The sequence below is a fragment of the Haliotis cracherodii genome, unplaced genomic scaffold (assembly GCF_022045235.1).
Source record: "Haliotis cracherodii isolate W230 unplaced genomic scaffold, xgHalCrac1.p SCAF_4, whole genome shotgun sequence".
In the NCBI taxonomy this organism is placed as follows: Eukaryota; Metazoa; Mollusca; class Gastropoda; order Lepetellida; family Haliotidae; genus Haliotis; species Haliotis cracherodii.
This window is the reverse complement of record NW_027266297.1, coordinates 36,760,553-36,773,120: the sequence shown is the minus strand read 5'-3', so window position 1 is coordinate 36,773,120 and position 12,568 is coordinate 36,760,553. Positions and strand designations below refer to the sequence as shown.

At 41.4% G+C, this 12,568-nt stretch overlaps 1 protein-coding gene across 1 annotated transcript; it reads left to right on the top strand.

Moving 5' to 3' along the window:
* Positions 1–1,508: 1,508 nt before the first annotated feature.
* Positions 1,509–1,919, top strand: LOC139479400 (uncharacterized). Its single transcript, XM_071262253.1, has one exon. The coding sequence runs from the start codon at positions 1,509–1,511 to the stop codon at positions 1,917–1,919; it is 411 nt and encodes a 136-aa protein (XP_071118354.1).
* The last annotated feature ends 10,649 nt before the right edge of the window (positions 1,920–12,568 follow it).

Below are 12,568 nucleotides of genomic sequence, written 5' to 3'. Positions count from 1 at the left end.
ATGAAGTGATTGCGTGCAAATAAGTAGTGGTTCTTTCGATAAATGAGAAATACCAAGTCTGCAGTTTTAATGGAACCAGTTAAATGTGAGCTAAGGAACAACATGTAAACATGAGGAAACATGAGGACGTGTTAAATGTACTGTGTGATAAACACGATTTTATGTCAAACAAATTAAATCTATGATGGGCATTTAGAACTCAATAATCCTTCTAGGAATTCACCCGATGAAGGGGCAGAAGTAGTTCACAAAACCTGGAAACAGACGATAAAGTTGTTGTCCATAAATGTTTAATGTCTACTGACTGTAAGTGTATATATATATATATGCCCCCCGTGAAGATCGGGAGTCGAATAGGTCCTCAGCAATCCATGCTTGCCGTTAAAGGCGACTATATGCTTGTGGTAAGAGGCGACTTAGGGGATCGGATGGTGGCGCTCGCTGACTTGGTTGATGCATGATGTCATCGTATCCCAATTGCTCGGAACGATGCTAATGATGTCGATCACTGGATTGTCTGGTCCAGACCCGATTATTTACAGACCGCCGCCAAATAGTTGGAATATTGCTGAGTGCGACGTTAAAAAAAACCAAACAAACAAAACAAGCAATAGATATGCACTCGAATAAGAATTTACACATTGAGGAAAGCACAGTAAGGTCAATATGATATCGGCAATGAATGATTGAGAGCTACCGATGTGCGCAGTGTTGTTAAATTTGCTGGAATACCTGGGGCATTGAAGTATGGGATTAATATGGCACTTTGTTGTTTTATTAGTCCTGCACCATGACCGTGGAATATATTTATTTTATGAAAAAATAATAATCTAGAAATGCATACAAAATCAAGTCTAGCCAGCTCAAGCTAGCTCTATTCTGAAATCAGCATAGGGAATTTTTTTATTTTTAAAGTCAAGAAGGATATTGTGTAATATAAGATTTCAGAGACTAAATGTTAGTCTATTGTTTTATATGCATTACAGCTTATAACTCGTTGAAAAAGTCCAAAACGTGATATTTATGGATGAAATGGACTGGGCGTGTAACTGAAGTGAGGTTATATACACATGGTCACATGTTTTGTCACCGGTGTTCATTTGACAGCCAGTGAAGCCCGTCTGTGTCAATGCGTTCATTTTGAGCGAGCAGACGATACAAATTTAGTTATCACGGAAATAGTCGATGTTTGCCGAAGAGCAGCACGTAATCAGAATAGGCGCTCGGACTGGCCCAGCACGGGAAAAGCTTCAACACAAGCAAGCAGGATTAGCCAACGCTCGCACGTGGAGATCAAGTTTAATAATCGCATTGCGAGTTCGTTTGGCCATGATCGCCACATGAATTCAGTGACGGAAGGAGGTTTTGTCACTTCAGCAAAAGTTTCACTAAAACAAGTCAGTGTGATCACCCCTGCTCCGTTTTCAAGCTTCGCATTTCTCGGCTGTCAGCTGTCAATACAACGTTGACGGATACACTTTTATCAGTTTTTGTTTTCCAAGCGAATTATGTTTGAACTCATGACGTGGAACGAGATCGTCGATAGCTTGATTTCTGAGGGAAAACTCAAGAAGGCCGCCATTTTCGATCTAAATGGCGAAAAGTTGGCAGGAACGAGCGGGATAAACATCACTGGGGCTGAAGCGGTCGGCATTCTCAGGTCCATGGTGTTTCTCACGACAAATATATTCAGCCTGTTTATAGAGGCAATTCAGTACAGCTGTTTCGCCGTGGATAAAGATACTGTGATCGGGAGAAACTCGGATGGAATCTTTGTGGCACAGCGGAGCAAAGATGTTTTGATCTGTGGATTTACTGATGTCAAGTCCGAGGTATCCTGCTTGGGCGGGGTGCGGAATTTTGCCACGAAGTTGACGGATCAAGTTGGGCCTGTCGTCGCTGCCCCGAGCCTCATGTAATGTAAACATGATGTTTAAAAATTCCGGGAGAATTTGTTTTTTCCCAGTCGTGTGATCGAGAAATATGTGAACTCGAATGACAGTAATGAATTGCTCTGTCCATGATGTGTAATTATACTGACAGAAACATATTAATCTGATACGAGACCTTTCTGAAAATATACTAATATTTACTCATCTATATAATTATGTTGTCAAGCATGCTGCGGTATATTATTGCCAATGACATTCAGCTGTGTACATTCATCTATCAATTATCTTCCTAAAGGCCTGGATGTGTGACACTTTCACTTGATTATTGTCCATGACCAAACGTTGCTATTGAACTAATTTACCCTTTAAGCACATGTGCAGTGACTTTTGACGCGATAAAGCAATAATGTTTTCCTTTGAAACCGCTCTTTCGGTCTGGTCTTGCTTTGTTGCCTATAACCTTGCCCATCGGAACGTTCTCTCTATAAATCTCTTCATAACTCAACCGTACTAGCCCAAGGCGTGTTGTCACTGTGTGTCACGGGCGAAATGCGACGTTGAAGACAATGAGCTCATCACATAAAACTGTGTTCACTTAAAGCCGCAAGGCCGCCATTGGTATGCGAGGCTATGGAAAGAGAACCATGCAGGAATTTAACAAGGAAATCCTCCTCTTATATTAGTGTTATCTTCCGTTAAATGCCATACATCACAGTTGTGTGTTAATTGTGAATCTCTGGTGTATAATGTAATGTGATTTCATCCTCCTCTAATATTAATGTTATCTTCCGTTAAATGCCCATGCATTACAGTGATGTGCTAACTGTGAATCTCTCCTGTATACATGTAATATTTTATCCTGTCTGAAGATTTCATTTGCAAGCATGAATCCGCAATTGATATCCTGTATGTGTTTGTATTAATGTTATGTATTCACGTTGGATGTGTGTCATTGTTTAGTTGATGGTTCAATGTTTAATCATTAAGGATTAAAATCCAGATACACTATGTATTCAAGGAAGTACTGAAATGCTATATATACAACACCTAGCTTTGGGTTACTGCCAGATATGTCACAGTGTTATAGAGGTTTACCGTAGATACCAGAAAAAAACTGAAGAGGTGCCCCAAAATGCGACGTTCATTTTATTCAAAGGAAACTAACTATCGTTCGATCAATAAGACAATTTTCTTTTTGTGTATCATTTGATCAACTGCAGTAGACTGCTGAGTGCTGAGCCAATGTTGAGCAAGTATTAGGAATGATGAGTAGATTATTACCGAGCAGCCTGCGATTTTTATTGGAATTGTTGCTTCAAGACTTGAACAAGGGGATGTTATTGATGTTTAATGGTAGTACAAATACACTACAATTTCTTGGCTACAACACGCAGTATGGAAATACTCAGAAAATTTAAATTTTGCCTTTATTTTGTGTGTAAAAGTGTTTGGAGGCTCTGTCTGGATGGGCTGACAGAGCATGTGGGGGTCATTGCTGTCTTGGCTCTAAACATAGGGACGTACCATTTGATATTCTTATAGGAGCTGGGATTTATTTCCAGTGGGTGCCATGTGTCACTTGGCTGAATGTGCTTCACCGAGACAATCATGCTATCGATCACAGTTTTGTCCGGTTTCGAATGGGTTCGAAGTGAGCTGTGCAGAGTTGCGTCCCTTGCGCACACCAGTAACCTATGATTGTGGGTTCGAATCCCGGTTCGCCCCGATTACGTTTCTAGGTTTGTCAGCACCATACCCGTGCTCGTGGGTTTCACCGAAGTGGTAAACGTCTGAGATCTGCATCACATGGGGCTTTCCTCCTACATTACGTTGACGCGCCGCGATAGAACTTGAATACTGTTAAAAGCGGCGTTAAACCCAACTCACTCACTATCCTCACTGACACTGATCTGTAATTTACCCCATCAGGTGCTTGTATCGCGATGTAGTTGTACTGACGGTAGTTATGGCATCGAATCTTTCACTCGCTTGTTTCAAAATGTGAAGTTCGTGAAAATGTGATACGTATACTTTGATAGACAGCCTGACGCTGTATATAAAGATTCCTGTTTGTGTCGAAAACTGCGAATGTCTACTTTTTGTTTTGCTGAAATGTTTTTTTCAGTGCATATATTATAATGATATATATTATACAATCATGTGCTAACACTAGTCCTATCAGTTATATGTTGTTTATTTAAAAGTGGTATTAAAATGTGGTGAAAACTGTGCACTTGTAAGGTCTTTTATATACCAGTGCAGCGGCGCCGATGTGCAGGGTTGCGTCCCTTAGATGTGCCAGCAATTTCTCATCATTAGTTCGATTCCCATATTCACCCAGCGTTCGTTGGTTTCACCAAAGTTGCAAACGTCTCATGCCCCATTGACAGATTTTCACTCTTAGGTATGTTTGCGAATAGAGTAAGCTTCGGGGGCACGGGTGGCCCAGTCGTCTAAGGCGCCACAATTCGCTGTGCAGAGTTGTGTCCCCTGGGCATGCCAGAAACCTATGATTGTGGGTTCGAATCCCTGTTCGCCCCGGTTATGTTTCTATGTTTGTCAGCACCATACCGTGATCGTTGGTTTCACCGAAGTGGTAAACGTCTGAGACCTGCACCACTTCGGGCTTTCCTCCCACATTAAGCTGACACGCCGTGATATAAATGGAATACTGTTTAAAGCGGCGTTTAAACCAACTCACTCACTCACTAGAGTAAGCTTCTCGTGAGATAAAGTATTTATAATTTATTTTCACACGTGATTTAGGCCACCTGACATTGCCATTCCGGATATCTCTTAAGATCACTCCAGACGTTGGGGTAGCCTTGTGGTTAAAGCGTTCACGCGCCATGTGGAAGACCTGGGTTCGATTCGCCACATGGGTACAATGTGTGAAGCCCATTCGAGGTGTCCCCCGCCATGACATTGCTGGTATACTGCTCTAAAGCGGCGTAAAACCATTCTCATTCGCTCGCTAAGAAGATCAGTCATTCAACAGCAGTCATAAAGAACAAACTTTTTTTCCATAGAGGCAATGGGATATTCTATACAGCTTTTGTTCTTGGACTAGCCCAGGAAAAGAGGACATGGATGAGGGAAAGAACCCCCTAGTGGATTCCTGTTGTCAGAGAAACCTTTGACGACGGTCAGTAGGTTCAAAACGTCTGCATGGATCGCATTATCTGCATGACCTTGGGAGTTTCTACCCACATCAAACTGACTGAAGTACTATTCAAATGACGTCAACTGTTTGATATGCCTTTCCTTGAAGTTGATGGATGATACAGTTGCAGTGTTCGAAATAAGCGCCTGTCTGTAGGCACGTGGCAGGCAGATCTCGTATCGGACCCCTGGTTTCAAATTTGTATAGGACCTTATGGTCTACAGTAATTTTACGTGTCGATTTATTTTATTTCAAATACTGCTAAGTAGACATAAATATGTAAAACAACTTCTTTAGTATAGAGTAACAGCGACGTTTCGGTATAGATAATATACCGTTGTCCTACTAAGGATCTATACCGCAACGTTGCAATTAATATTATAATAGAGAATTTGTTAACGAAGGTCTTATATATATAAACTGAGCCCGTCTTGGATTTGTGTGGAGCTCCTAAACTGAGAGAAAACTGGCATTTTATAGCATCTGAGAAGGCAGCTGTCAATGAGTTTTCCTCAGACTTGGAATAGTATCCTTTACAAAGTAGCTCAAGCCATAGTATACTACACAAAATAGGTCAAGGAACATATGAAGTTTATTATTACAGAGGAAATTTAGAAACAGTTCAATACGATTCAGCTGTGAATAAGGCTAAGGATGAACGAGGTCGGATCGTGAGACATTGATTTCTCATTATGAATGGGTTGGAATACAATATGAATATAATTTCTTATTAATATACCTGGAATATTGCTGAATGCGGCGTTAAACAAACAAACAAACAATCTTATTGATACGTGATATGCAGATTGAAGTTGATTATCTCTAGGTGCTGGCACAATCCAAACACGATAAACTGAAGACTTTCGTGTCTACAAAAATACATTCTCAGAAACGTATAAACTTGCATCTACTGTGGATGAGAAAATATCTCCTGATGTCTTTGTAAATAGTTCTATGTGCCCAGCTGTATATACATTTAATTGTATTTGTCACTTGGGCAAACCAGAAATCTTTGATTGTGGGTTCGAATCCCGGTTCGCCCCGATTATGTTTCTAGGTTTGTCAGCACCATACCCGTGCTCGTGGGTTTCACCGAAGTGGTAAACGTCTGAGACCTGCATCACTTCGGGCTTTCCTCCCACATTAAGCTGACACGCTGTGATTTAACTTGAATACTGTTAAAAGCGGCGTTAAACCCAACTCACCAACACTCATTCTATTCGCATTGTACATGGGCCCTTAGCCAACGAGCAACACTCCCTTGGTAATCTACGACTGTCTTAAGAGAACGAGGCACAGTGATAGACTTTTCGGAAAGCGGAAATACAGCTTTTCTTTAGGGCAGACCATAAATACATTATTGCAAGCCAAAGGTTCCAAAATCAGCGTAATGTCCAACTAATTCGCTGACTTTGGAAAAGGTCAAGTAAGCACGGTGTGATTTTCCATATGTATTAGTCGAATCAATGAATTAAAATAGTTCAATTGATATTAAAAACAAACAAACAAAACCAACACGTGATAAAGGTATAAAAGGTAAGTTTACAAATGGAATACATTCGGGACACGGCAGTGACGAGTTCAGGAATTATGTTGGTCTTAATTAGATTCATATCGGAAACAGATATTGCTTCCTGTTTCGCACGATGACTGCCGATTGCGTGTCACCGTACCCTGATGGCGTGGATCTCTGTGCTGTGAGCACAAAGGGTTCCCATAAGCTCCGTGACATAATCCTCTACGTGACTCCTCGTTCTGAAACTAAAGCATAGGTAATGTGTCACGAGATGCATAACAACCCTTCTTGTTTAGACTGGTACAAGCTCTCCGTGCACTGCGACATAGCTACATGTATGGCATGCTGTTCTTTGTTGTTTAACGCCGCAATATTCAGCAATATCCCAGCTATATGACGGCGGTCTGTAAATAATCGAGTCCCGACCAGACAATCCTGTGATTGACATCATGAGCATTGATCCATGCAAATGAGATCGATGACATGCACCAACCAAGTCAGAGACCCTGGCCACCCGTAAGTTGCCTCTTACGACAAGCACAGTGTAAGGTGTAAGGATATATATTTTAGCTGATAGCTCTAGAGGGATGCCCTATCTATTAAGATCAGCACCTCACAATACAGTAAACTACGTTTATAACGAACACGCTTATAATGAACTTATTTTTTAGTCCTGGCCATTTATTGTGTATACACTCTTCAAAACAGAAAATCACAGTCAGATTTTTAGTAAATTTATTGTACCTAATAAAGTCTATATATTAATTCAATATCGTAGATACAGATATGAAATTTTGAAGCTCGATAGTCACATGTTGTCGTCGTACAAAGGCATTGAAAACTGTTCAGTGGCATGTCACATAAAGCCACAATGTATCTCGTGTGACCGCCCAGGGCAGCAATCACGGCTCTGTATCTCCTCGGCACTGACTGGATAAGTGTAGGAATTCTGTCCTGCGGAATTCCGCGCAATTCTGCTTGAAACGCGTTGGCCAGTTGTGGGAGTGTCTGGGGCGTGTTCTGACGTTGACGTACACGTCGATCGAGTTCATCCCAGAGGTTGTCGATTGGGTTGAAATCTAGAGATCTCGACGTCCAGGACAAGGCGTTGATGTGGGCATTATGAAGGTAGTCTATCGTAACGCGAGCCGTGTGCGATGGAGCGTTGTCCTGCTGAAACAGCTCCCTCTGGGGTCAATGATTGGAAGAAGGTGAGGTTGAAGAATTTGATTCATGTAGTGATTTGGTGACACATGTCCCTGAACCACAACCGATTCAGATCTTCCCTACACCGACACCGAATTCACGTACATAATGTGGGGCAAAACTCTCATTTCGACGACGATAAATACGTTGTCTTCCATCTCGCCGGTGAAGAAGAAATCGTGATTCATCACTAAACAAACACCCGTCTCCAGTTTCTCAAATTCCAAGGCTGTGAGGTATTGCACTAACGCAAGCGTCGCTGTCGATGGATCTATTGCAAAACAGGGACGATACCTGGTCTTCTGGGTCGGATTCCAGCCTCGCGAAGATGGTTCCTGCAGTCTCCGTAGCTGTGGCATTGCGATGACGTAGGTGGAACAGTCGAATGTAGCGATCCCGTGCATGGGTGGTAACTCTTGGTCGGCCGGTTCTCAGACGGTCTCAGATTGAACTGTGTGTATCGGTCACAAAGTCGGCAAATGGTGCTGTGGTGAACGTTGATGTCGCGTGCAACAGAAGACGGCGATTCCCCTCTTTGGATACGTCCTATGGCGATGTTCCGATCGGCAGCACTGAGACTCGGTATTTTCGAACTTGAAAAAATGTTGACAATTGAATGACAAAATAATTGGCTTATGCTTGCCTTTTTATAGCCACTACCACGAGTTACGAATGCCATAACCTGCACGCGCATTTTGACGCACCGTTTATCGAATATCAGACTACCACCATTTCCCAATAACATATATCCAATTTATATACCGGATTTTTTGTGAAGTCAGGTTCAATGAACTACATACTACCTATGCGTTTCATTTTTTTAAGAGTGAATATTGTATATATGCTCATAACGAACTACGGTTATTACGAACTTAAATTAGCGGTTCCTTTGAGTTCGTTATAACCCTAGATTACTGTAGTTGGTTCTGTTGTCGTTTTAAATTTTTTTTCAAGCATTAATTAGATAAGGCATGTTCGCCAATATTGAACTCTGATAAAACTGACGGATAAATTGTGTTTATTTCTGTCAGTGAATAATGATACACCAAGGTGACCAGCCTGTCTCTACTCCTCCTATGTTAAGCAACGTCTGTGTAATATTTGATTGGCCCCGTGAAGATCTGGGTTAGAATAGGTATTCAGCAACCTATGCTTGCTGAAAGAGGTGACTGTGCTTGAAAAGGCGACTAACGGGATCGGGTGGTCAGGCTCGCTGACTTGGTTGACGCATGTCATCGTATCCAAATTGCGTGGATCGATGCTCATGACATCAATCACTGGATTGTCTTGACTCGATTATTTACAGACCGCCGTCATATAGCTGGAATTATACTGAGTGCGGCGTTAAAGAACAAACAAACAACATTTGATGAAAACAAGTACAAAAGTATAGCTGTGATACAACAAACCAATGGATGTATTGTCAGCATGGAATACCAACAGGCTTAGGTGTGATAGTAGGTTATACCCTCAAATCGAAAAACACCATGATTCAAACAGTTTTCTAAAATAATTAAATGCCCATCTTGAATAAACCGCCTGGGCCCCATTCAACAGAGCGATCTTAGCGCTACGACTGTCATAAGTGTATATTAAGTATTGGAGTCGCGATCACCTTAGCGCTACGACTGTCGTAAGTGTATATTAAGTATTGGAGTCACGATCACCTTAGCGCTACAAATGTCGTAAATGTATATTAAAATATTGGAGTCACTATCACCTTAGCGTTACGGCTGTCGTAAGTGTATATTAAGTATTGGAGTCACTATCACCTAAGCACTACGGCTGTCGTAAGTGTATATTAAGTATTGGAGTCAATATCACCTTAGCTCTACGACTGTCGTAAGTGTATATTAAATATTGGAGTCACTATCACCTTAGCGTTACGACTGTCGTAAGTGTATATTAAGTATTGGAGTCACTATCACCTTCGCGCTACGACTGTCGTAAGTGTATATTAAGTATTGGAGTCACGATCACCTTAGCGCTACGACTGTCGTAAGTGTATATTAAGTATTGGAGTCACTATCAGCTTAGTGCTACGACTGTCGTAAGTGTATATTAAGTATTGGAGTCACTATCACCTTAGCGCTACGACTGTCGTAAGTGTATATTAAATATTGTAGTCACTATCACCTTAGCGCTACGACTGTCGTAAGTGTATATTAAGTATTGGAGTCAATATCACCTTAGCTCTACGACTGTCGTAAGTGTATATTAAATATTGGAGTCACTATCACCTTAGCGTTACGACTGTCGTAAGTGTATATTAAGTATTGGAGTCACTTCACCTTAGCGCTACGACTGTCATAAGTGTATATTAAATATTGGAGTCACTATCACCTTAGCGTTACGACTGTCGTAAGTGTATATTAAGTATTGGAGTCACTATCACCTAAGCACTTCGACTGTCGTAAGTGTATATTAAATATTGGAGTCACTATCACCTTAGCGCTACGACTGTCGTAAGTGTATATTAAGTATTGGAGTCACGATCACCTTAACGTTTCGACTGTCGTAAGTGTATATTAAATATTGGAGTCACTTCACCTTAGCGCTACGACTGTCGTAAGTGTATATTAAGTATTCGAGTCACTATCACCTTAGCGTTACGACTGTCGTAAGTGTATATTAAGTATTCGAGTCACTTCACCTTAGCGCTACGACTGTCATAAGTGTATATTAAATATTGGAGTCACTATCACCTTAGCGTTACGACTGTCGTAAGTGTATATTAAGTATTGGAGTCACTATCACGTAAGCACTACGACTGTCGTAAGTGTATATTAAATATTGGAGTCACTATCACCTTAGCGCTACGACTGTCGTAAGTGTATATTAAGTATTGGAGTCACTATCACCTTAGCGTTTCGACTGTCGTAAATGTATATTAAATATTGGAGTCACTATCACCTTAGCGCTACGACTGTCGTAAGTGTATATTAAGTATTGGAGTCACTATCACCTTCGCGCTACGACTGTCGTAAGTGTATATTAAGTATTGGAGTCACGATCACCTTAGCGCTACGATCGCTTTGCGGAACGGACCCCAGGTCTGAGGTCACAAAGACGTAAACTTACGTCGTTTTGGGAAAGCAGCTTTGTACCAACACTAGTTGTGATCTTGAACATTATCTCCCCGTATTTTCTTGGCGGCGACTTTTAATGGGTTTGATTGCTCACAATGGCAGCTGAGTGTAGATGCTGCGGTAATGGCTCGCCGTGTCTTGCCTGGCTCCTCCAGAAGAAGCGTTGTTTTTTTTCCACAATAAAACATTGTTCTGTGATGACTTCATTTCTGGAGATTCGAACATGCGCTCGCAGCTTGATGACGTCGTATATTGGAAGACTTTACTTTTGAGAGGGAAGTGTCTAGTGACTTCTTCCCCATCGAATTAGCTGGGCAACGCAGATCCGAAAGTGGGAGAGATATGACAATCGCTTTTGGGAGAAAAGGTACAGAAAATCGACGTGAGGATTGTGAGAAAATGCGGGAAATACCAATACCTAACCCATTTGTTCATAAAATGGACTTGTCCGACATTGCCGAGGTCGGACTCTATTCAGGGAATCATCATTATCAAAATACGGGTAAAAAGAATAAAAGATTTTATCATCATTCTAAAGAGGCTTTACATTATATTGATATCTCATATAAAAAATAAATGACTCGTGGTCGATAAACAACTCCCACTTGTCGTTAATTTCTTAAATTTGCGAAGCTACATTGTATTCAGTTGAACCTCGTAATCTCGAGCCAGCTACACACAAGCGCTAAATCGAATACAATGTGGGCGATAAGGGAAGATTTTAGGAATGCTTCGCTTTGATTATTTCCAAGGATTAAATACTTACGACCACAATACTAATCTCTTGCGCTGGTCTACCTCACCAAAATAAAGCATTTGCTAAAAGTGTTTGTTGAGGTGAAATGGGGTTTAACGTCTTGTTTAAGATTATGTCACTTACTAGTAGATATCGACGTGTGTGGGGGCTAATGTATGATTGTGGTGTTATTATTCATGTGTGTTGGGGCACGGGTGGCCCAGTCGTCTAAGGCGCCGCAATTCGCTGTGCAGAGTTGCGTCCCTTGGGCACGCCAGGAACCTATGATTGTGGGTTCGAATCCCGGTTCGCCCCGATTGTTTCTAGGTTTGTCAGCACCATGCCCGTGCTCGTGGGGTTTTACCGAAAAGGTAAACGCCTGAGACCTGAGACTCACTCACCCACTATTCATGTGTGTCGTATTTGAACAACGAACGGAGAAGTGGAGAAGGCTGTCGTTAATAAGTGGAAATAACCTTGGAACAATGATTTCTTAAGGATACTTAGAATATTCGAAAGAAGAAGGAGTATCACCCATGACAACATAAGAATGAAGGGCATCGCAAGTGACAACATGAGTTATGGAGTATCACCCATGACAACATGAGAATGAAGGGCATCGCCCATGACAACATGAGTTATGGAGCATCACTCATGACAACATAAGAATGAAGGGCATCGCCCATGACAACATGAGTTATGGAGCATCACTCATGACAACATAGAATGAAGGGCAAAGCCCATGACAACATAAGAGTTATAGAGTATTGACCATGACAACATAAAAATGAAGGAATATCACCCATGACAACATAAGAATGAAAGGCATCGCCCATGACAACATGAGTTATGGAGCATCACTCATGACAACATAGAATGAAGGGCATAGCCAATGACAACATAAGAGTTATGGAGTATTGACCATGACAACATAAGAATGAAGGAATATCGCGCATGACATCATGA